Source organism: Schistocerca cancellata, chromosome 8 (assembly GCF_023864275.1).
Source record: "Schistocerca cancellata isolate TAMUIC-IGC-003103 chromosome 8, iqSchCanc2.1, whole genome shotgun sequence".
Lineage (NCBI taxonomy): Eukaryota > Metazoa > Arthropoda > Insecta > Orthoptera > Acrididae > Schistocerca > Schistocerca cancellata.
Genome location: NC_064633.1, coordinates 72,235,515 through 72,262,917, shown reverse-complemented (window position 1 = coordinate 72,262,917; position 27,403 = coordinate 72,235,515). Strand labels below are relative to the sequence as shown.

General features: G+C 37.7%; 1 protein-coding gene across 1 annotated transcript in view; it reads left to right on the top strand.

The window, feature by feature from the left end:
* Window positions 1–23,710: 23,710 nt before the first annotated feature.
* LOC126095361 (protein unc-13 homolog C) overlaps window positions 23,711–27,403 on the top strand; it is a 657,358-nt gene continuing 653,665 nt past the window's right edge. The window contains exon 1 of the mRNA XM_049910168.1: window positions 23,711–24,512. Within this exon, the coding sequence (XP_049766125.1) occupies window positions 23,711–24,512 (802 nt within the window). The remainder of the gene's footprint in view (window positions 24,513–27,403) is intronic.

The window sequence follows — 27,403 nt, the reverse complement described above, 5'->3', positions numbered from 1 at the left end:
AACACAGAAAAACACAATTTGAAGAGCAAAAATAGGGGAACACATTAACATAGCACTGAAAATAATATCTAGTTAATTGCAAGCGCAGCTGCGAAATACTTGGTGCAAATCTACATGCATGCCACAACTGTTTTACTGTACAACAATGAAAGACTGCAACTACAAAGGAAATTCTCTCTATAATTGCGCGCTAGCAATAAACAATAGCTACACTAATTACACAAACTACAAGAAAAAAAACAGAAGATTCCAATGAGGTATCCTGGCAGGGTCGCCATATGAAACGTCCCCTTTTGAACATTTATACAAGACTGTGCTTAAACTGACACACAATATTTTTTAGCGCAACGTAATCTGACTTTCAAAAATCCCTACAAAAGAATGGCCCTGACTAACATTAACCTATACCTTTCACAAATCACTTACCTTACAAAAATCTCCGTTACTCGAACTACTGCAATACGGCGAGCGCCACTACTGCCAGCTAAATAAGAGATTCAAACTACTGAAGGCACTAACTACTGATAGGCATAGTTAGCAAATGAAAGATTTTAATAGAGAACAAACAATGTATTTACCTTAATAGTCATCAAAAGTGATAATATTTACAGCAGCTCATGACATCCATTTTTACAAATTTCAAAACTCCTCCATCTCTCTCCCCACATCCACCACTGCTGGCGGCTCACCTCCAACTGTGCAATGCTACGCGCTGTTCACATCCAGCAGCCGCTGCCCAATACTACAATGGCAGACAACAATGCAAACTAGCCACAGACTGCACACAGCACAGCCAGTGATTTTCATACAGAGAGCGCTACGTGGTGGCGGCGTTACCAATATAAGAACCTAAACAGCCTACTTACATAGCCTACTTACACAACCAAGTTCCAGGAAAACTTCTTTCATCATCATTGTGATTGCACTTATCTATTTTTTCTTGAGCACATTTGACACACAAAGGAAACAACATTTTTCGTTTTTATCGATTTGCATATGTACAGGCAAAATAGGGTGATACAATCCTCTAGGACCCAATACTTTACATTTTATTAAACCATACCAATTTTTAGAATCATATTTCAGTCTATCAATTTTTCTCTCATGTTGTTCAGGATAAAAGTCATGAAATTGCACAGGAGGACAAAGACTGCATACGTCAATATATTTTATTTTTCAGCTAACACCATCTGCACTAGCTCCTAATTTTATTGCATTTGTGTGGCCGCCATAAAAAGCATCTCTTGGATTCAACAGTTCAACAATAATTTCAGGCAACTGCTTTCATTTCTTAAGCCTTTTATACTCTGCTGAGTTCAGCCAGTCACATTCCCACATCTCTACCAGATTGTATCCAGTTTTTCGTATTTCTGCAGTGCTTCTCAAAGTCCTTTGTAAATGGTCACCCATCGTATCCTTGTTTTTATTATTAATCATCTCGCGTTTGAAACATTTTTTACATCCATGCCAATAACAGCCATGATATTGATAAACAGTATTAGGTTCTTTATTAAACCTATCTGCTTTTGCATCAGCTATCTTCGCCAACATTAAGAGCATGTTGAATGTTGTTCCCGTTTAACCAAGCTATGGATTCTTTACTATAATAATACAGCAATTGTATTTTTGGGTAAATATTTAGATCTGTAAATAGCCATGCAAACTCCAGCGATGGTTAAATAACAGAATCGATCAATGTTAGCTATCTCTAGAAATTATTTTCTTAGTTCCAGCCTCTTCTCAGTATATCTACATCAGAATTACAGTACTCGTTAATTTCTTTCTACATGTTGACCACATAATTTCCTTTAACTCTAGAGCTATGCTACTTGAGAAATGCATCTCAATCTTTTGGCTTCATAATGTCAACACAGTAATATTCAGTATCACGAATAGGTCCTATGTAGTTTACATTTTCTGGCAAATTGAATAAATGTGGGAAGTAGCCTTTCTTCAATTCTTTCAAATCAAAAGTTTTTGGAAAACTACTGGTCGGTCCTTGGATAAAGTTACTGCTGTCTATAATTTTTATACCTAACAGTTTGATCTCTAATAACATCAGTTTAGTTCCTGTGTAGATGGTATATGCTTCTATTGTATTTTCAACACAGTGCTTCAAAATGAATTGGGAATCGTAATCTTTTACATAGTGATCTATGAATGTATGATAACTGTTCTTTTCAGATATCATCAACCTACAGAATTCATCATTTGCCTTAAATTTATAAACAGCATCACCTCCAAAATTGTGAAAATTTACGAGATTTGGAATATGTGTTCCAGTTTTTTGGGTTGCTTCATAGTCAAACCACACATATCTCTCAGTATAGGTATAAATCACTTTCTTACAGAAGCCTTTTTCACAACATTTAAACTCTTTACCAGCGACTACTTTATTACATTCGAAGCACTGGTAAATATAAAAATCTTTGAATTCTCCATTCACATAGCAACCTTCTTTATTACAATTTGGGCGACCTTGCACTATAAAATCTTCACCAAATCTTCTTTCATGGGTACCACCTTTTTTGAAATACAGGTTGTGTATAACATATATGATTTTCAATTTCTTCTACTTGTTTACAATTTCTGTATAGTTCAAAGCAACACTTATGTTCTTTAGACCTCAAACAAGTCTCTTTGTATCCTTCACACATGTAAGCTGTATCACAAACTTCGGGGTGATTGTTCAAGCATTCTTCATTATAACTGTATCTTTTGCATTTCTCACAATAAATCTTATTTTCTTCACTTTCATGTTGTGGACTTCTGCATAATAAGCAACCTTTTCTCTCTGTTTTACATCTGTGAGCATCCTTGTTGGGATAAGGTTTCTTACATTTATCACAGAAATATGAAGATCCCATGAAAGCAGTCATACGGTTAATTACATCGAAATGGTTGTGATCTTTGTACAGATAAATCTTTACTTCTTTCTCAGAACCGCTGTTGATAACGGAATTGAAATTTTCTGCACATGCAACATTTATTTGGATATCCAACAATTCTTCAACATTTTAGTGTCATCTAAAGTGAATCTTTCTTCATTATATTCACCCAACTGTTGATGTAATATTTCAGTTAACTCTTTCTGTAATTTCTATTTATCTCCTTCTCTGATTTTCTTAATTTCGGCTGTGGTTAGTTCCCTTCCCAAAATATTATTTGTGTGGCATGTTAAAGCCACAATTACTGCTCTAGGACAGCATAGATTATCATCATTCTTCCATGCTGTGATACACCTTTTAGTCTTTCTGTCCTCGGTCAGATTTATCACTTTCTAACGCCTACTACCTCTAGGAATTGCCAACATGTGGATATTAAATGCGCTATCTGCTTTATCAACAGTCTCGTCAGATGTTAATATATCTCTCATTTTGCTACACAAGACTTGAACAGAGTCTCGTTTGTTATTCGATGCATTATAACCTGTAGAAATTCGATAAAACATTTTTGGTTTGTTGATTGTTATATTCAGCTTATCTCCTTTCCTGAAATTAATTCTCTTTTTAGCTACATCTACCTCTTAGTTGAATACTTTCGTTATGTCATATGTATTCTCACTAACAGTATCGAGTTTGGCAATATTAGCATCGTTAAAGACAATTTTATAGTGAACAAACCATGCTTTAAATTTTCCATTAAATCTCGATCTAATTTCTTTAATCTCAAATAAATGCTTTTGTGATGGCTCAGCCTCCATTTCTTGCTCAAATATTTTGCTACTAAATGGCTAAATTTGATCTAGGCTCACTATTTTTTCCTCTCTCGGCAGGCGAGTTTTATCAATAATGTCATCATCAAATCTGCAAAAATAATTTATTTTGGGTCGCGCTTTGGTCTTGATCTAGGCTTTTGGAATACTTCTGGGTGAAATGTAAACTCTTGTAATCCAACGTCATTAATTAACTCAGATTTCTTTAATGTACTATATCCTCTAATCCAGAAACTTTTAGCTCCTTCATTCTCAAATTATCAAGAGTCCTTGTGGGAGGAAGCAATTTATTTGAAACAATTAAGTTAATGAAATCACCTTTCAGAAATCTTCTATATACTAGTAAATTATTCCTCTTGCAATTGTCACGAAATTGAGAGTCTCTGATCTTTCTAAAAGCGTCAGCCATTTATTAAGGAATAAAAAACAGTAGATTTGCAAAAAATGATAATTTTCATTTTTGGTTATTTTGATGTGTCTATTTGTCAGTAAATGTTTTTTGATATAGTTTTAACTATTTCTTTTCCACACTGACACACTGTTTTTCTTTTTTGCCTATTTTCTAGTTAACAGATCTTGCATCTACCTGTGAGCTTGTCCCTAGATGTATGGCTTAAGTAGAAACAACAAAGATCTTTAATTTCTTGACAGCCAATACATTTTTTATAATGTTGTTCTCTATTTAACACATGTTGTTGTTGTTTGTAAAAATGAAGAAAATCTTTCATGTCCTTAAACATTTCCAAAGTACTCCTATAATTACTTATAATCTGTTTAAAACGTTCTTTTTTATTAATATATGCATTTCTTCTAAGCATTTTATTACATTCCTAACAAATATTTGAATGTTTATCCTTTGTATATATGAATAAAAGTTATCAATTGACTTCTCCACTTCGCAAGTTGTACACTTCTTGTACACAAATTTTCATTACTAACTAAAATTATTCCTTAAGAAATGAATCCTTTTTCATGTTGCTGTGGGCTTCAGAACTGTGTAGATAAAGTATTTATACTCATAATTTTCCTTCTACCACTAGTATTTCTACTGTGTGTTTCTTATTTTATTTATGAGTTTTTAGTTCAATACACATTTCACTAAAAGCAAGCTCTTATCTAAAATGACACACTTTGAATGAAAACCAACCATCAATTTTTCAAAGAGAAAAAAACATTTTGTTGAATTTTTAAAAGAGAATGAAATGGAATAAGCCCGCATAGATTACCCAAATGAAAAAGTACATTTATATCTGTATATACAAGAAGACATCAGGAATACACCTTCAAATATATCTAAAAAAAGTTGGCTGCTTACAGCTATAGATAATTTTAAATGTGCAGTTATGTTCTTAAGCAACTCTAAACCCAAGGAAGTTAAAAAATATTACCTTAAACTAGAAAAATCTATCTGTCCTATACTGACTATGTAAAAGAATAGAAGGGTATTAAAGTTCAACAACAAGCTATAGAGTTAAATGACAAAACCATCAACTACAGCTTCAATTGGAAGAGACAGAAAAGAATGTCTACAATTCAAAGATGTAATATTTGATGTAGTGGAGATGAAGAAAGAACAAATTATATACATTGCCATATCAAAGCAGTATTCCAAGAATAATTATTTTAAAGTTAGTAGCATATTATCTGAAAAACATCTTTCAAAAAGATTAAGATATATTTTATGTCAGAAAATATAAATGCACTGATTACAAATTAATAGAGCAAATGCTTAACATTTATTTTGGAGTACACAGAGTGGACAAAAGAAAAGAAATATACAATATGTACTTCAACAGTCTATCTTACTTTGTTGAGAAATTATGTGAACAATTAAATGATATTGTTGAAGTAAGTGAGATGAGAAAAAATTTTTATGACAAAATTTTGACAGTTCCTGCTGTAGAATTATAATTTACTAATGTTTTTTCCTTATATGTAAATGGCGGTGCGTGTTGATCTAATGAATATAAGCCCACTTATAACAAGAAAAATATTTTAGTTATTATTGATGACAATAATGAACCATGGTTTAAAGCTAAAGATGTTGCTTGAATAAATGACTGTAAAAATTCTAGGGATGTTATTAAAACATGTGGATGGTGAAGCTAAACAAAGATTTAAAGATTTTACAGACGCCGTAAAACACAGCGTCCAAAATATTGATATAAAAACTATATTTATTGATGAATCAGGATTATAGTGTGTAATATTAAAATCAAAAAAAGAAGAAGCAAGAGCATTCAGAAAATGGGTTACACATGATATTTTACCAGTTATTTGCGAACATAGTGAATATAAGATTAGAAAAGAGATGATTCATGCTTATAAATACAAATGAAATATTTACGAATTGGATAAAAAACAAACCCAAAATTTGAGAGAAACAGTTCATGTGGCTTTTGATGTAATAAACACAAGAAAGATAGAAATAGACTCACTATTACCCCATGTTGCTCCTGAAACAAACAATCAAAATATAAGACCAGCTTTTGTTGTTTTAAGTTTATATAATTTAAATTGTGAATACTATGTGTTCTGAGCACAATTAAAAAATGTACAAAGGTAAATGGATATAATCAGAAATAGTCACCAAAACAGCGAACAAATTTTAAGAATTCATTATGAACCAAATTCGATAAATTTAGATCAGCGAATGAGATAAAATTTGAGAATTGTTTGCCATCGAAATTATTTCAATACTTTGGATAATTATACACAAGAAGAAATGATTAATGATATAAACTGTATTAATGTAAGAATTGTCGAAAATAAAGGGAGACCTCCATTGCCCCTTTTCCGATTGTCAATTTTCCAGGGATCAGAAATTTAATCCCTGCCAAATTCTTGATGAAAGTCAGTGTCTGAATTTTATGGTCGCTGTGTTTTAAAGTATGCATAAACAATACAAATTTCATCTCCATTGAGATCATATAAATAATTCACACTTTCATCAGCTAATTGATTTTTGAATGTAGAGATTTTATCTTCTTCCTCATCATCAGGATAACATAAGATAGAAAGAATGAAAGTGTCAGTTTCCTCATTCTTACTATTTGGTACATTTATATAGAAATATTTTTATTAGATTTGCAAGTATCCATATTGAGATTTTCATGGTGCAGCAGCGTGTGCGCTGATATGAAACTTTCTGGCAGATTAAAAACTGTGTGCCGGACTGAGACTCGAACTCGGGACCTTTGCCTGTCACAGGCAAGTGCTCTACCATCTGAGCTACCCATGCATGACTCATGCCCCATTACACAGCTCAGATAGTAGAGCACTAGTCCGCGAAAAGCAAAGGTCCCAAGTTCGAGTCTCAGTCTGGCACACAGTTTTAATCTGTCAGGAAGTTTTATATCAGCACACACTCCGCTGCAGAGTGAAATCTCATTCTGGAAACGTCCCCCTGGGCGGTGGCTAAGCCATGTCTCCGCAATATCCTTTTGTTTAAGGAGAAAGTCATTCTACAAGGTTCGCAGGAGAGCTTGTGTACAGTTTGGAAGGTAGGAGACGAGGTACTGGCAGAGGTAAAGTCTCGGTCTGGCATACAGTTTTAATCTGCCAGGAAGTTTCAGATTTGCAAGTTGGTAAGGTGTAAATTGTGGTCAACTAACTATTACTTTAACTACCCAACTGTTGTGTGAATTAGCAAAGCCCAACCATGAACATAAACTTTGTCTCTTTTCTTCCTCAGAACTTTGTCAACGAGATAAACATGTGGATATTTCGTTTTCTGTAGCTCTTGCTCATAAAAATTACCTTCTACATCTTTCACTTTATGCGTGATTGGATTGGAATGAATGACAGATTCAGTGTCGAACATTTTCGTTGACCAGTTGGCAGTATATCCTTTTTCAAAAAGTCCTTTAAGTTTACTGATCCTAACTTTATCTTTTTTTAAATTTAGCCTTACATTAGGCACAATGACGCCTATCTTATAGTTCTTTTCATTAACCTCTGTTGCCTTCATTTTTATAGTCCGATGAACTGTGTTACTGTATTCGCATACTAGTTTTGGGACTAGATCGATCCATTTGTAATTTCCTTGAAGAGCAAATTTATTCCACATCTTTTCCATAAGTGTTCAGTTGAATCGTTCAACAGCAGATGCTTTTAATTCTGAAAAAGTTGAATAATGATTGATGTATTTTTTCATCAGTTCTTGAAAATCTTTGTTGTAGAATTCTTTGCCATTATCTGTATGTAAATTTTTTGGTTTTCTAACTATGAAATTTTTTTCGAAAGCGTCAGCCACATTCTTACCTGTTTTATCATTAACAGGAACAGCCCAAGCAAATTTTGAAAATACATCAATAACAGTCAATAAATAATTATATCCATCGTTTAATTTTGAAATTCCTTTCAAATTATGTGAATCTATCTCTACTAGAACAGCTTGCCATAAATCATCCATACCAAGAGAAATTACATTTCTTCATGTAAAATTTTTTCTCATTGGTTTTTGCAGCTCATTAAAGATTTAAAGATTTCTTCATGGAGCGATTCACCCACGTTTTCACTGCCTGCTGTATGAACGAGATTGGAGCAGCCAGAAAGGGGTGGTGAATTGCCAAACTTCAGCCACAATTTTTTTTTACGAATTTACTTTTCTTCTTTTTGCACGCTGTACAAAGATCTTGAATCCTCTGTCGTCCATTTTTTGTTGTAACTCTTTGAGGATTATGTGTTTCAGTAATCTTTTTGCACTTCAAACAGTAGATGTGATCACTGTGAAAAGCTGAGTGCAAAGAATGATCGCTCTTAAGAGCTGAGTGCAAAGCACGATCGTGATTATCCATTCATAAAGACAAAATTTATTAAATTTTTGAATTATTTCACCAAATATAGTTAACTTAACATCTACAGGAACGATTTTAACTGTATCTTTCAATTTTACAGTTGGAAAATTTGATCTGTGTACCGTGACTGATTGATTGCTTTTGTTAACTTCATATAGCTTATCACCCACTCTTACAGTGTTGTTAAAGTCATAAAAGTTTAAGTCTCTATTTATATTCTTACTGACAACAATAACTCTTTTAAGCCTGAAATGATTGTCAGAATTGTGCATTTTTGGCTCTCCTTCACTCATGAACATAAATTCAATTACTTGTCTACAATATACTTTATGTTTAAGATTACTTAACTCATTCAGGTATGGGGTTATATATTTCACATAATCTGTAAAAAGTATTTCTACTTCTTTTTTGTTAAAGTAATCATCGAATAGTGTCAGAATGCTTGTTAAATTTTGTTTATTACTTGTTGAAACATCTTCATTATTCTGCTTTATACATTCATCAAAGTCTTTTGTAGTGACATAATTACTGAATTTTGTCAGAAACGTGCATATTCAGACTTTGCAACAACATTTGATAACTCATTGTCGAAATAATATTTGTTCACTGTATCCTTTTCATCAATTGGGCTATTTACATTCTCAAGTCTTCTACCTTTAACGGCAATATAACCTTCAGTTACTTTACAAATAGCATTAAATTCTTTCTTAAATTGTTTAGTTACATTGGATAACTCTGGATCCATTAAATTCTTTGTTAAATTGTTTAATTACAATGGCTATCTTTGGGTCTCTTGATGATTAAAATTGCATAATCATGTTTTCTATTTTTGGATCAATTTCACTTCTGAATTTTTCTAGATCAAATGCAGGAGTGCTAAGCCCTTCAGTTTGACCTATCTTATTTCCAAAAATGTCCACTTATTAAATCGAAAAAAATCATCAAACTTATAATTCCCGAAATTTTAAAACAAATAGACACAAATGACCACATATTACTTCATCGAAATTTTGTATTCTCTCAGTATTGTAGTATAGTTCTTCTTTTCCCAACTAGTTAACTAATTGTTTTGGTATATTACAAGCAAATGAATCCAAAACAAATTTTTTGTCATTATTTTTATAGTAACATACAGAGTTGGTACCAGCGTGATCAGAAGTATCTAAATTTACTATTCCACATTCAATTTTTTATGGTTTATTTGGTAATTCATCAATTACGTATACACCACAAAAGTGTTTAATTTTCAATTGTTAATTATTTAGCAATTTTTTCTATGTCAAAATTAGATAAAGGACTGTTAAATTTTTCGACCAGCTCTTCGAAATTTTTTTGTTGCTTTCTTCAGTTCACCACCTGCTTTCGTCTCCATTGCTTGATTAAGTTTTTTCTGTACTTTTAATTCTTTATCAGCTTTTTTCTTGTTTAATACTGCATTTGCGATTGCTGCAGATCCTCCAGCGAGTGAACCAATAGCTGCTAGATTTGTTATTGCAGCCAAAAGTAATGGTAGAAATTCACCTTTGTGTTAGTTCTTTTCCTTCCTTCTTTTTATTTGATATTCAATAAACTTTTTCACCACAGGAATAGCTAATGTAACAAACAAATTTCGTCCAGTTTTCTTGCGTTTTTGTGGTTCATGTCAAAATTAATTGATTTTCGTTTAGTCTTGCCACTTGGAAACAAAGTATAATCGATCTGAAAGTAGTTCATTTATACAGATTAAAAATTTAATGAGATGAAATTTTTATACTCCCAATCCATTGTCATCCACATCTAAGACCATTCCTAACTTTCGTTCCCAAATTTTATTCCTCTAACTAATGTTGCTGCAACTTTTTCTCCTAATGAATCATCACTTACATGCATTCTTTCATTTGCAGCTAACTGAAGTTTTTTAACAGCTTGGTGTCTAGATTCTAAAATGTTATGGTCGCAATAAGCAATTACATGTCTTTTACAAGCCTCGTCTAGTTGATTATTTCCTTGATCACCATGTGCTAGTCTTTGTTCAGCATCAGTGTATGGTCCACACCAATTATATCCCAGTAGATTCTTCTCTGACAATGGTAAATTTAAAGCCCAATTGACTAATCCTTTTCTATATTTATCACTTTCCCAGAATGTGTGTGGAACATACTTAAAAAATATGATCATTTAGGAAATCCCCATAGGATTGTTGATGATGAAGTCACTAAATTTGTTCATCACCATCTGCATTATGATAACATTTTCATTATGAAAATTTATATTCTCTGCTAGTTCTTTGCCATAAATTAGTGCTAATCTATCGATTAATTACTGAACATCATCCATCCAAACATACTCAATTGGTTTTTCTGTATATTTTTTTACTGAATGTTCCCCTTTTTGCTCAGGTGAACTACAATCTATAGTTGGTCTTCTTAAGTTTGGGAAATAGTCATCAACAATTGGTTTTATCATATATTTATATTTATTACCTCTACTTGCTTTCAGTTTATTTGTAGTAATATTAGAACACAATGCTTCTGAATTGTATAATATATCAGCATAATTTGATAAATCTACCCTATCAAACTTTTCACCCATATCGTCCATAGTAATATGTTTTTCAGTTAAAAGACCCATTAAGCCATCTGCTCCTTCATATGTTTCTCCATCAACTGTTAATTTATCTCCTTTAAATGTTACTGGAAATTTTCCTATATATTTAAAAGGCCCAACAGGCCTTAATCCACAAGTAATATCTTCACTATGGTTTACATATTTTAGCATTGTTTCACGTATATTTATTTTTTTTAAACATCACTATCCTTTATTCTTTTGACATGTTTGCTCTGTTCTTCATCAAATTTCTCTAGAAAATTCATTGTTTCCGAATTGTTTAATGTATTATCTCTTTTATCGTTTTCATATTTAATTGTTGGAATATTGTTGAATTGATCAAAATAATAAGGAGCCATTTGTTTTTCAACTTCTCTATTTTCTTCAATAGTTTTCAAAACATTTTCACCCACTCCTTCAATTCCATGTTTGACTTCTTCAATGGCATCGATAACTGGTTGTTTATTCCATTTTTAAAACTCTTCTTTTAACTGTTCTTTTACTCTCCAGTTCTGTCTGGATTTTTTAACGATTTATGTGCCGTATTTTGCAAACATATATTAAGAATAAAAAGCATTACTTAAAATGTTTTTACCTTTAACATTTATGTTTAAGTTTGACATGTACATTTATATTTGATATTTATGTTTATGTTCAACATTTATGTTTGATGATTTTACATTAATGTTTATGTTGTTATGAAATGTTGTGTTTTATTTCTGAACTTACCTTCATTTGGTTTTCTAGTCATGTCTATCGTAAAGAATCTGAACTCACCCTAACATGTACTACACATTTCTTTAAAACCATCAAACTTTAAATGACCACCAACAAACTCATGTAATTTAAATTTGTTTCATCCTGTCTAAAGATATTTAAAATTTTAAATTATCTCTGACTAACTGTTTCGGTATTTTTGAGTACTTTTGAGTTAAGTAAAAGCAATCTATTCCTTTGTATCTACCTCTAGTAAAATATTCTCTAACGATATCTTGGTTCTCAAGAATGAAGTCATCAAATACAACAACTGAATTTTTCTCACATTCATCTAATAGATTGATTTTTTCGTTATTTTCAATAAAACTAACAATTCTTTCATTAATTTTATCTTCAGTTTTTCATTCTTTTTATATATTCTTGATATTTTGGTTGATCTAAACTTTTTGAATAAACATACAAATTATTAATTTTTTCCAATTCAGCCATCCTGGAGCTAAAATACAATTATCAATCATTAATGTTGTTTTTCCACATCCACTCAGACGAATTATTGCACATCAAAGAGAATTTGGTAAAAGCTTACCATGTTCCTTTTTCGACTTCTTTTCTGGAAGACTTATTTTTTCCCCATCAGTTTATTTATTAAAAAATTTAATAGTAAATGAGCAGATTATTTCAACTGAGTGGTAAGTCATCAGTGCTCAAAAAAGATTTACTGTACCCATACAAGATAGCTATACTAATGTTGCACGGGTTGCTTTTTATACAACCTTTTTAACTCCAAACATTACTTCAAAAAATTATAAATTTTACTGTGATGGAAAACAATAGAAATTCCTGTAGGTCAGTATAGTTTAAAATCCTGGAAAAATTTATTCATTCGAAAAATCCTAATATTCACATTAAAGTCGATGAAATTTTAAATAGAGTTACTATTCAAAGTAATGTTAAGTTGTATATAGATATAAAAGAAGATAATCTTGCAAGTGTGTTAGGATTTAGTGATCAAATTGTTGAAGCTAATGAAAAGACTGTTGGTAACGATATGCTTCAAATTATTCCATTTGAGTTAATGAACATAAATTTTAATCTTACTGATGGAATATTTGTGAAGCATACTGATCATTTTCACAGAGAAGCTAATATTATTGCTTCATTAAAGCTTAATGCAGAATTTGTTGGACCAATAATTCATGAACCGAATTATCCTTTAAATATTCCAATTTTTTATTCAATTCAGGACTTAGAAACTACTATAACTGAAGAAAATGATAATTTGATCGACTTTAATGCTGCTTGTGTAACAGTTTTTTTTTAGAAATTTCTTAGTATTTTTATTCTTAAATAAATCATAAACAAGGTTGAGTGTTATCTGTGGTGTCACTGCCAGACACCACACTTGCTAGGTGGTAGCTTTTAAATCGGCCGCGGTCCGGTAGTATACGACGGACCCACGTGTCGCCACTGTCAGTGATGGCAGACCGAGCGCTGCTACACGGCAGGTCTAGTGAGACTTACTAGCACTCGCCCCAGTTGTACAGCCGACTTAGCCAGAGATGGATCACTGACAACTACACTTTCATTTGCCGAGACGATTGTTAGTATAGCCTTCAGCTACGTCATTTGCCACGACCCAGCAAGGCGCCATAGCATTTGATATTGAGATTATAACATGTACCGTCAAGAGCGATATACACCAATTGTGGATTAAAGTTAAGTATTATATCAACTATGTACTTTATTTGCTACTATTAATTCCCTTAACTGTTCCAGACCTCACACCAGTCAGCGTGTAATTAAACGCATGCATTTCGGCCTCCTCTAGCAACACAGTGTTGGCTCTTCTGCCAACATTTCATTATCAGTTATTTGAATCTCCCCAACAAGAACACAGAGATTAATATAAATATTGGATATGGTTGGGTTCATCCTAATCATGCCAAATTATACATTAACTTCAGTTTTATCAGAAAATATGGTACAGATTATCCAACTTATGATGGAAAATCCAATAAAAATTATTCGATAATTATGTAGCAAAACTTTTCAATGTTATCACCATATAGAAAGGTAACAGTATTTGGTCTAGAATGGAATTTCAATTTATTTCTTCATCGGTTCTTATTCAATTGACTTCGACTCTAGCCAATGAGCTAAACATGGAAGGCCATATTCTTAATAGTGGAAAGATAACAACTAAGAAAAATGAACTACTTTATCCATTAGAATTATTCAGTGGATTTTTTAAAGATTATAAAAAAACAATGTGGGAAGGAGATTTAACAGTAATTTTTACATGGTCATCAAGTGCTGGAGATTCTATTTTTTGTTTATCAGATTGTACCCAAGTTGGAGTTGAATATGTGACCACATTTCCAAAAGGGGGAAAAATTGTTGCAGAATCAATGGAAATTCGTCTTCCTGTTGTTAAATTTGAACCAGAATATTCGCTTGAATTAGAACAAGATAGACTTAAAAAACCAAAAATTCCCATATCTTTCTTTGAGCCACAATTTGTAGAGATTTCTGGATTGGATGAAAAAAGAAATTTTGAGTCAGATATTACAAATTTCAACTCTGTAGAATTTGACATGCCTTATTTCATCTTTATTGTTTTCCAGAGAAAAAGGAAAAGTAATCAGTTAGTTGACTCTTCTTTATTCGATAATGTGAAATTACAGAATATTTACTTGAAAAATGGGAGAAATGAAGTTTTTCCTCGAGAAATGTGGAATCTAATTATCTATTATAATTATCTAAAAGCGTATGATGCTTTCATTGATTTTAAGAGAACTATGCAATTGAATGGTGATGTTACTAACAAGGGAATCTCCCCATCGCACCCCCCTCATATTTAGTTATAACTTGGCACAGTGGATAGGCCTTGAAAAACTGAACACAGATCAATCGAGAAAACAGGAAGAAGTTGTGTGGAACTATGAAAAAAATAAGCAAAATATACAAACTGAGTAGTCCATGCGCAAGATAGGCAGCATCAAGGACGGTGTAGGCTCAGGAGCGCCGTGGTTCCGTGGTTAGCGTGAGCAACTGCGGAACGAGCGGTCCTTGGTTCAAGTCTTCACTCGAGTGAAAAGTTTACTTTCTATATTTTCGCAAAGTTATGATCTGTCCGTTCGTTCATTGACGTCTCTGTTCACTGTAATAAGTTTAGTGTCTGTGTTTTGCGACCGCACCGCAAAACCGTGCGATTAGTAGACGAAAGGACGTGCCTCTCCAATGGGAACCGAAAACATTTGATCGCAAGGTCATAGGTCAACCGATTCCTCCACAGGAAAACGGGTCTGATATATTCTATACGACACTGGTGACGGCATGTGCGTCACATGACAGGAATATGTTGTCGACCCACGTAACTTGTACACTTGGCGAATGGGACAAAAAGATTCTTCTACCTTGCTCGATTTAGGTTTTCTTGTGGATGTGATAATCACTCTCAAAAAAGTGATGACAGACAGATAATAATTGTCTGAAAATAAAAAATTAAACTTTAAGCTCGATGGAAGACTTGAATCAAGGACCTCTCCTTCCGCAGCTTTTCATGCTAACCACGGGACCACGGTGGTCCTGAGCTTACCTGATCCTTGATGTTGACTATCTTCAACATCGACTACTCAGTTTGTATATTTTGCTTATTTTTTCATAGTTCCACACAACTTCTTCCTGTTTTCTCGATTGATCTGTGTTCAGTTTTTCAAGCCTATCCCCTGTGCCATCTTATAACTAAATCTGAGGGGGGTGCGATGGGGAGGTTCCCTTGTAAGAGTCCATTCAATTTTATTCAAAATTATCCTATCTATGTAATAAATATGTCTATAAGTATGGATGTGTTCCCTATTAAAAAACAACAATGAAGTTTTGTGGAAGTTTTAGTGAAAAAATTCCGAAAGATACACTTATGTATGTAGTAACGTACAGCAAAAGAATTTGACAAATGATTCACAGCACAGAATTTTTGTTGAAAAGTTTTGAAGTGTCTTTTTTTATTTTTGTGGGTGTGTTGATTTGCACCCTCGAGTGATCCGTTTACAAAAATGTCAGTAAGTAAGTGGCTAGTGTGCTCAACCTATCCGTTTATAACAAAATGAAAAAAAGTCTATAAATAATCTGTGAGTGCGCCCAAGTGACCCACTTACTACTCATGACCTCACTATTTGGTCCCCTTCCCCCAAATCAACCAACCAACCTCTTTAAAATGACATACCATACATGAGAACTTTTTACATTGTAACGCATCAGCAATCGTGAATAATTTAATGATTATAAAGAATCAACCTCGATTGCAAATAGAAACCGGATGCTGACCTAGGTTTCGGCGCGAATAACCATGCCATCTTCGGAACACACTAAAACTACAAACTGCTTAAAGACGCACGGTCCAACATTAATACAGAACGCCGCAAAGGGCAAAAAACACGCATAAAATGTAAAATAAACGGTAAGTGTGTACCATGTCAATAGCTGTACTTAGCTCAAACGTCAGAAGCGTGCTTCCTCACCCCAGCCAACAATGTTCAGTGGGCCGCGGGCTCTCAGTTTACCTGACACAGACTAAGGTATGCAGACAATATAATCAAGACATTAGTGTAAAAAGCAAGATATGTGCAAAGGGGTGCCAAAATCAAGATGATTATGAAGACTGTGAAGAAGGTATTAACTGTGGATCAGGAATGTTTTAATCTTCTTTCTCATTTTCCGTAGGTTTATTTTTTACTTCTTCTAGGAACATTATCTCAGCTAGTGTTGAACCTAGAAGTCTTAAATTTTTACGACATAGTCACATTGATTTCGTATACATACTGGAACAGTGATTCTTGAATTACTTGATTTAAGAAAGATTTAGAGGTGATAATGTAGTGAAAAGTGATGGAAACATTTACTTAAGGATAATTTAAAATACCTGCGTTTCAGTATTGTTAGAACGTTTCAGTGCACATACATTAAAAACTTCATCTCTCTAGCTCCAGTAGTTTGTGAGAAAATGTTTCCTATAGTACACATAACTTAACATTGCGGGGATTGGCGATTCTGTATCCGCTTGGCCAATTCACACTAACAGTCAAGTCATATTTCGTCAAAATGTTCCGCAATGCATTTCAAAAGGCGGCACGTGGCCCCAAGCTCATTGTCTTCCGCTACACAGCCCTCCGCTCATCCTCCATTCTTCGTTTTGACGTGCTGATCGTCCTGAGCAGACATTTGTTTCCGTCAGTTTTAACCGTATGATGAACAAAGTATAGTCCATCTTAAGCAAGTCTCTGTAGCTCAGAATAACTATTGCAACGTACATCCTTACTGTATCGACATTGGTCTCCTTCTGTAATTTTTGCCAAACCCCCAAAATTAAACTTCGTGACAGTACAAAGTTGTCGATATTTGGGTGCCTGATGATGTGTGCTACCGACTGATCCTGACTGTAAGTCAAGTAGTGTCATATTGTTCTTTTCTCCCCTCCGCAACTCTTCATTAGTTATCTGATCTACCCATCAGATCATCAGTATTCGTCACATTTCAAAAGCTTCTATTCTCTTCGTGTCTTATGTATTCATCGTTCGCATTTCGCTTCGGTACAAGGCTACATTCCACACAAATACCTCGAGTAAAGCCTTCCTAACATTTAAATTTATATTTGATGTTAAACAATTTCTCTTTTTCAGATACGATTTCCTTGCAGTTGTTAGCCTGTTCCCAACGACACCACCCTCCCCAGGAGCCCTCCGCCCAGAGATCCGAATGGTGAACTACGCGCGGTGTTTAGTAAGTAAGGCAACACTTTCTTTCTGAAAGCTGGTTGGTTTTATTTAGGATTCCAATACACGATGTCATTCCCTCTCTGCTGGCTACAGAGTCCTATTTTTCCACACAATCTCCGTTCAATGCTGCGGCCTTACGCCACTTTACTGGGAGGGCCTGTATGGCCGCCATGTACCACTGTACTGGTCAACGTCGGACCCAACGTCTTGTTGCAGCAATAACCTCCCCATCATCCACGTACTGCTTCCCGCGAGCGCATCCTTCATTGGAAATTGGAGGGTGTGAGATGGATAGGAAACGACAGTCCAACGAAGTTTTGTGAGATCCACTCGGGTGCGCAGACTTGTGTGAGGCCTTGTCTTCTCATGGAGAAGGAGAAGTTCGTTTGTATTTCTGTGGGGCACGTTTCAACATTGCAGGAGTCGCATCCATGTGCGGCCGGCCGCTTTGCGCCACCTGGCTGCCACGATGACACCTCGCCCAACGACTCACCTTGTTTTTGTTCACTTCCAGGTCTCCAAAGACATTCCAAAAGTGCCAAAGAATATCTGCGATGCTCTGGTTTTCCGCCAAAAGAAACTCAATGACAACACTGTTTGGACCGCACCTCTTACACACGCCATTTTGAAGACTACGGATAGTGCCGCCACCTATCGGAACTTCATCAAACTATAGGGAATGAAGCGGGAATATTCCACGATGCATCACAACAAATTCTGCATGTTTTCAGCCGTGAATGGTCGAGATAAACAACATGTGTTGCATTACGTATTGAACGCTCCTCTACTTTACCTCCGGAATATTTTACATGAGAGGATGTCACAATGTAGAACTCAATGGCCTTGAGAAATACATCTGAATCCCCTTGCCGTTCGCAGTACAAACATTGCAAAGTCATACAGGCTAGTGTTACAATGCAAGATGAGCCAATCATCCAGACTGTTCCCCTGTAACTGCTCGAAAGGTTGCTGCCTCACTTCAAGAACCATACGTTATCTACCTCTCTACATATAGCTCTCCAACTTATAATAATTTACCGCTTTAAAATCTTATGAGTCTTCATTAGAACTAAAAATACAGAGAAGACAAAATTAAAAATTAAAATGAGAAACTAAAAAGTGAAAACGAAGAAGAAATAAAAATGTACCCAATATCAAACAGGAAGTAAACATACAATTGACGCCCATTTAGGTCACTTGACAAGTGCCGTGCTTGCTCATGCGCCATACTTGTAAAAATGGAACAGTTATGTTCGTAGAAGGCGCATCAGCAAACGCGACTTAATCTGTGGATAGTACAGTTCAATTTGTGTTCATGTTTAAAAAAATATAACGTATGATATGGTTAATGGCGCCTTGCTAGGTCGTAGTCATGGACTTAGCTGAAGGCTATTCTGTCTGTCTCTCGGCAAATGAGAGAAAGGCGTCGTCAGTGTAGTCGCTAGCAAAGTCGTCGTACAACTGGGGCGAGTGCTAGTCCGCCTCTCTAGACCTGCCGTGTGGTGGCGCTCGGTCTGCGATTACTGACAGTGGCGACACGCAGGTCCGACATGTACTAATGGACCGCGGCCGATTTAAAGCTACCACCTAGCAAGTGTGGTGTCTGGCGGTGACATCACACATATAACAACAGCTGCCGAAGTTGATTTCGTCGCAAAGGAACCCAAAGAACTTTGTAGAGTGAGAAAGAAGTGGCAGACGAAATATTAGCGTCTCTGCAAAATGAATCAGTGGAATGTCTGGTATCGTACACGCTCGACTGTGCGTACAATGTATATGACGAGTACAATAATGAGATACGTGCTGAACAACTGAAAGTAATATTGACGTAGGTGTCAAAGCCGTGTAGTTCATCATCCTTCTCGGCCAGGGAGCCACAAATCCCGTTTCAAGTGAAACGTTGTAAAGGTCACTCATTGTCTAAAGATTAATTACATACATGGAAGATTATCGGAAGCACAGCAAAAATCAACTACGAACAGATTTCTAATAAGTCCGCGGCAATATGACCGGTGTAGTGCATAAGAACTACGGATATTCAAGAGAGAACAAGATGCACTTGCTACAAAAACTAGTGTTTGTGTATTTCAAGGATGTTCGATACAATTCACAGGATAAAAGAACTAGTGACCTACCACCTTATGCACTGCAAAATGAGCGCGACATTGATTACAGTAATTTTAAGAAGTAGTGGACGGTTGCATAACTTCAAAAAGTGCTACAGAATTTGAAAATGTAAGATAACTAAATTTCAAACAAAACGTCAACTTAACGATGTACAGCAAACTGTAGGTCGTAGTCATGGACTTAGCTGAAGGCTATTCTGTCTGTCTCTCGGCAAATGAGAGAAAGGCGTCGTCAGTGTAGTCGCTAGCAAAGTCGTCGTACAACTGGAGATAAACCTATCTGATCGTTCAATAAGGAATTTGTTTTCAACTCCAGCCAATCGGGTTTTGAAGAGGAAATGTGTATGAAAGGAACCCTGGAAATTAGAGGTACCATGAAAGCTATATCATAATCAACTAACATCAATGCCTTCACGCATTCGTATTTATTATGCCGTCTGTTAATGCGGTTGGGAAACTGTCTGGAAAGTTATTATGCTTCAAGAAGATGGAGTTGCTCTGCTTCCTATGATTCTTTCTCACGTGCGTGATCTTGCAAGGGCAGTAGGGAATATTTACGTCACAGTAAGCAATAGTGGGAAATTTTCGTAATGAAACTACAGCTATGGTGTGAGCACTGGTTTTGACCAATAGATGGTCAAAATACCTTGCTTTTTCTTGGTTCCTGGCACGCGCATAAAAATCATAATCCTTTAGAGCAAACTATCCCTCCCGTGAAGTGTGTGACATTGCATTTCACACCACCTGGAACCACTGGACAAATTCAGCCTCTACATATTTGTTTTTTTTCCGTGCCTTTAAAACGTATCAGTGGAAATAGCGACTTTCACGATAATCTCCACTACAGACTGTTTCGCATTCGGTTTCTTGCCATCACATTCCATTAGTTTTCATAACGATGTTGCACCAATATGATTCTAAAACCATTAAACATATTACACTTCCTGGCAGATTAAAACTGTGTGCCGGGCCGAAACTCGAACTCGGGACCTTTGCCTTTCGCGGGCAAGTGCTCTACCATCTGAGCTACCTAAGCACGACTCATGCCCCGTCCTCACAGCTTTACTTCTGCCAATACCTCGTCTCCTACCTTCCAAACTTTACAGAAGCTCTCCTGCGAACCTTGATCTGAAATTTGGGCTACATGATCAGTGAACATTTCTCTACAAAGTTATAACGCCATGTTAAGAAAAATTTATTGGTTTTTGTTTTAAAATTTTTTTTAAAACAGATGCTTATTTTTTCTCTAAAATTTTGCACTTTTTCTTTTACAACGATTGAATTATACAATATTTTTTACAATTTATTATAAAAATGAAGGAAAAGAAGTAAACAATATTGTGTATCAATTTTATTGATATACATTTAGCAGTTTTAGAGAAAATGTTCCTCAAAGATGAAAATTTTAAAGTTACAGGAAATGGCTTCCAATACATTCCTGCCCCTTATGATGGATTATCAGCATCCTCTTTCTTTTCCAGCGTTAGTTTCCTTTTCACTGGTCTTTTCTTCCTTTTTGCTGCATGTTGTAGGCTTTTGTCTCTTCTTCCTTCACCTCTTAGTCTTTCATCAATTAGGCGCACTGTGGAAATGGTGTTGTGTCCTGGTTGGAAACCTAAACATCAAATTTGATAATGTTTCTTTCATTGTATGTTGCCACTGCATCATACACTCCAAAATCCAATGTTTTTATCTGTAAAAACACTCTTTGGGGAATCCTAATCCAAATTAAATTATTGACACTTTCATTTGTATTTTGTGTTTTCCCATGTAAACACTTTTCTAATAAACTTGGCTGTGATAAATCTCTTAATATGGGCTTACTTACAGCATTTGGCAAACTGTTTTTATGGGCATTTTCCTTTTCTGATTGGTACTTACACCATGAGTCATCATCTGTGGGGCACAGTGCATGTTGTGGGTGCTCATTTGTTGATGCAGTATGGAAAAATAATGCCCATACTGCTCTCCTCATATTGTATTCTGCCTAATTGCACACCCATAATACCTCTGGAATCTATCAATTGCTTCATCTGTCAATCTTCCTCTTCCTCCAAGGGTCTTACCATCACTAAGTTTCTGGGATCCTAATGTCTGCTTTAGTTTGCGTAAGCGAGCCCCCATGCACTTCTGCGCATGTCCAATGCACTCCTGTTTTTTAATGTGAATTTCGTTGCCAGAAGGTTTGAGTTCCTCTACAGCTTTATATCCATTAGAATCACCATCTCCTAGATAGTTATTGTATCGTACATTATACCACTCCTGTGATCTGGAAAAAATTGCTTTCACTCCCTTTACTTCCATCGCTCCACTCGTGCCGTGAAAATTTGCTTCACAACTTTCACTATGTTCGCCCTTGGTATTGCCCTTACATCTACAATGTTTTGAGAGAATAGCAGCATCAGTTACTTTGGAACTGTCTGCGCTGGTAGCTGTCACAACTCCATTTAGAGATTTATGACCTCTACGTTGCCATGATCCATCTAATGCAACAGTTAAATATCTACAATTTCCATTATCTGTCACAGCTTCTTCAACTGCTTTCTTCATTGTTGCTTGAGCAATATCTTCAGCAGAAGATCCCATCAATTCATTATAAAATCCAAACCTGGTTGGTGGTTTTGACAAGTTCATAGTTCCACATAACATTGTCCTTGCAGCACTGCCCTTACCAATGCAACGGTAGCCTAACATTTATATCATACACCTTCTTTCCACCATTACCACTACGAGGAATACTGTTAGGATTAGAAAACGAAACTTCAGCAGCATATTTGTTACACTTCAATAACATTTTACATGTCAAACCAATGTGTGAAGTTATTTTCAATTCCAGTCCTCTTTCTTTGCAAACTTGGCATAATACGTTATATTTCAAAATATTAGAGAGCAAGGAAATGTTAATTATTTCATTCAAATAATTACTGTCACTTTCATATTTTTCAAACTTTTCTTTGCTGTCACAAAGTTTCTTGCTGGAAGGAGTTCTATCACATTCATTTGGAGTAGTCGGTGAAGCAGTCTGAGCAGCATCTCCCTTCGAAACAACAAAAGATTTCATCTTCCAATCGTTGTGCCTTTTCTTAAACACTCGATTGCTGAAACGGGGCATATTGATATCCACAAAACAAATACGTAAAACAGGTACGAGAAAAATTCGTCAAATACGCAAAATTGAACAGCTAAAAAATACAAAGCAAACTCCACAAGTCAACACACACGGTATAGCGTTTATGTTTAGCGATGTGAACAGTCACTTGTCACAGAGATAAAGCCATACAACGTTGGAAAACAAAACGCTGTCTAATTCCGCAAAGATACCCTGCCTGCAGCCAGCGAGCGGCGCCGTCAGAGGTGACACACCGAGTCGCTACAACCGTCTACGCGGCGCGTCAACTTTGCAGCGATAAAAAACACATTTAGAGTGGTGAAACTTGATTCGTTTCATTCAGAAAACTCGAAATAATTTTGCTATCAAAAATACCAAAAAAAGTTAATTTTGTCATTTTCATCGTTCCGACTCCCCTTAAGAGTGGATACCGGGTTGAAAGTCCCGTTCGGTTTGTAATCGCAAGGACTCGGTCTTTGAACTCGGTGGTGCGAACGTTTAGGATCATTGTGGCGCGTCATTTTTCATTCAGTGTGCACTCATTTTCTGAAGCTTACTGTATACGTCCCACACAAGGTTGATCTCTGCGCCTGTCGGACACTCTTTTTCTGTCTGCCTCCCGATGCGCTCGGTGAGTCGTTAGCAGCTAATATTTTTTCTACCATAATTGATAACACGATATTTTCGAATAAGTCTTAATAAAGACTGAACTTGCGACCTCGCACTCGAGGGGTTCTCTGTTAGTGTGTGGACGCCTTTGCATTGCCCCCGCCGCTCCGAATGCGGACGTGGTGCGACAGTACCGAACGAGATTAGAACGACAGTGCAGATAGTCGGCCTCTCTGTTCGGCAGGGAGCAGCTGCGCTCAGCTGAGGAGGCAGCCATGGAGGCGACCGCGCCGCAGCCGCAGCCGCAGCCGCAGACGGGCGCCTCGCCGGCCGGGTCCCCGCCGCCGCCGCCCGGGGGCAGCGCCGCCACCAGCGTCGGCGTCGGCCTCGGCGTCGGCGTCGGCGTCGGCAGCTACGCGCACAGTGTCGACCTCATCATCGGCGACTTCATGGAGCGCCTCGGGTCGCGGCTCAGCATCCTCGAGACCGAGCTCAAGTACGCGTGGAGGGCGCTCGACCTGCTGTCGCAGGAGTACCTCAAGATGTGGGAGCGCCTCGAGAAGCTCGAACTGCTGCTGTACGAGCAGCAGGCCGTGATCGCGCAGCTGCTCGACTTCTACACGGCGGTGGGCACCGGCGAGGCGGGCGACGAGCGCGTGCCCGTCGTCACGGCCGAGGACCTGGAGGCGGAGCGGCTCTCGCGGGAGATCACGTCGCTGCTGCAGCAGAGCGCGTCGGCGTCGGCGTCGGCGGCGGCCGGTCCATCGGCGGCGGCGGCGGCTGCGGGGGCGGCCGAGCGGCGCGCGGCGGCCGTGGCGGCGGCGGCGGCCGCCGCTGCTGCTGCGGCGGCGGCGGCGGCCGCGTCGGGTGCCGACGACGTGCTGCACGTCCCCGACGAGGCCTTCTACCGCAGCCTCAACAACGCCTACCGCGACGACCTGGTCACGCCGGCGGACGTGGCCGCCGTGGCGCCCATCGCGACGTCGCAGCTCGGCATGATCTGGGAGGAAGCGGAGGACGTGGAGGAGAACGGCGCTTCCGTCACTGTCACCACCAAGGAAGAGCAGCCGAGCGCCGGTGAAGGTAACCGCCTTTCTTTGCACTCCACCGACATCTCTTTTACGAAGTAAAAGTCCGTGTTAACTTCGTAGGAACTGTCGTAATATTCGGCTGGTGAAACTGAAACTGCACAGTCGGTCTTCCGCTCCGTAACGTACACCGACGTGACAAAAGTCGCGGAATACCTCCTAATATCGTGTCGGACCTCCTTTTGGCCGCCTAGTGCAGCAGCTAGACGTGACATGCACTCGACAAGTCGTTGCAAATCTCGTGCATAAATATTGAGTCGTGCTCCCTCTGTAGCAGTCCAAAATTGCGGAAATGTTACCGCTGTGGGTTTCTGTGCACGAAGTGACCTCTCTGTTATATCCGGTATATGGTCGATGGGATTTATGCCGGGCGATGTGGGTGGCTAAATCATTCGAATTGTCCAGTGTGTTCTTCAAACCAACGTTCTCCGCGTAGCCGAAAATAACAATTTCAAATTAATGATCGGTTTAGTTGGGACAGAGGACCCAGTCCATTCCATATAAAAACAGACCACACTATTGTGAAGACACCGACAGCTTGTACGGTGCCTTGTTGACAACTCGGGTCCACGGTTTCGCGAGGTCTGCGCCACCGTCAGCTCTTACCACTTAAATCGGGACTCATCTGACCAGATCACGGTTTTCCGCGGAGTCCAACCGATATTGTCACAAGCCTAGGAGAGGAGCTGTAGGCGATGTCGTCCTGTTAACAAAGGCACTTCCCTCTATCGTCTGCTGCAATATTCCATTAACTTCAAATTTCTCCGCACTGCAGTAACAGATATGTTCGTCCCACACTGATTTCCGCTGTTATTTCACACACTGTTACATGTCTGTTAGCGCTGATAATTGTGCGCAAACGCCGCTGTTCTCGGTCGTTAAGTGAAGGCCGCAGGGCGCTGCATTGTACGTGATGAGAGGGAATGTCCGGAATATTGTATTCTCCGCACACTCTTGACGCCAACGGCATAGCCATAGTGGTAACACAGGTTCCCGTCAGATCACCGAAGTTAAGCGCTGTCGCGCTTGGCTAGCACTCGGATGGGTCACCGTCCGGTTGTGCAGAGAGCTGTTGGCAAGTGGGAAGCACTCAGCCCAATTGAGGAGCTATTTGCTCGAGAAGTAGCTCACCCGACACGAAAACTGACAATGGCTGGCTGGGAGACGGTGTGTTGACCACATGCCCCACCGTATCCGCATCAGGTGACAAAATGACCGGCTGTTGTTTTTTTTTCTTTTTCTTTACTTTTTTTTTCCTTCCCTCTTGACACTGGATTACGGAATATTCCAATTTCCTAACGATTTCGGAAAGGATTATCCCATGCATTAGCTTCTAGTACCATTCGACATTCAAAATCGTTAATTTCCGTCATACGGCTAAACACGTCGGAAACATTTTCACATGAATCACCTGAATTACAAATGACAGCTCCGCCAGTACCTGGAGTAAGTGATGTTACCGCCACCTGTACGTGTGCACGTAGCTGCACCACGATTCTTGTTACCACAGTGTATTAAGCACGAGGAAACTACAGTGCGATTAAAATTACTCGATAGTCGACATTTCACGTGTTGGAGCTTGTTTCCTCCAGTGAGACTACTCAACATCACGCCCGAACCGTTCGCCATTGCCAAATTGCCACAAAAATCGGTCATTTCACTTCCACTTCTTTGTCAGGCTTTCTTTCTTGATGTGTTTGGATTCCGAATCCTGGGTCTGGTCCTCTTAAGCGTATTTCATCACACACGATAACCACACCAAAAATAACACACACGCCTCTCCCCCCGCCCCGCTTCCCCCCCACACACAACAATGTTATCGAAATACATGTTTCATACAAGGCACCAACCAAACACTACTGTACTCTTCCGTACAAAACGCGATACAACGTCTCGTATCCAGTTATCTCACAGATATCCGTTTACATTAGATAAGTTTTGCACGACATTGCGTGAGCAACTGAGTCATCACGGTCATAAATATACGAATGCAACATCGTCGCTCTTACTTTTCTTCCTATCATTCTTTTTAGGCTTGGAACCTGCGTGTGCCCCTATAATCTACAACCAAGTGCCAACCAGGACTGCTCTGTTGTTGTTGTGGTCTTCAGTCCTGAGACTGGTTTGATGCAGCTCTCCATGCTACTCTATCCTGTGCAAGCTTCTTCATCCCCCAGTACCTACTCCAACCTACATCCTTCTGAATCTGCTTAGTGTATTCATCTCTTGGTCTCCCCCTACGATTTTTACCCTCCACGCTGCCCTCCAATACTAAATTGGTGATCCCTTGATGCCTCAGAACATGTCCTACCAACCGATCCCTTCTTCTGGTCAAGTTGTGCCACAAACTTCTCTTCTCCCCAATCCTATTCAATACTTCCTCATTAGTTATGTGATCTACCCATCTAAACTTCAGCTTTCTTCTGTAGCACCACATTTCGAAAGCTTCTATTCTCTTCTTGTCCAAACTATTTACCGGCCAATCTTTCACTTCCGTACATGGCTACACTCCATACAAATACTTTCAGAAATGACTTCCTGACACTTAAATCTATACTCGGTGTTAACAAATTTCTCTTCTTCAGAAACGCTTTCCTTGCCATTGCCAGTCTACATTTTATATCCTCTTTACTTCGACTATCATCAGTTATTTTGCTCCGCAAACAGCAAAACCCCTTTACTACTTTAAGTGTCTCATTTCCTAATCTAATACCCTCAACATCACCCGACTTAATTCGACTACATTCCATTATCCTCCTTTTGCTTTTGTTGATGTTCATCTTATATCCTCCTTTCAAGACACTGTCCATTCCGTTCAACTGCTCTTCCAAGTCCTTTGCTGTCTCTGACAGAATTACAATGTCATCGGCGAACCTCAAC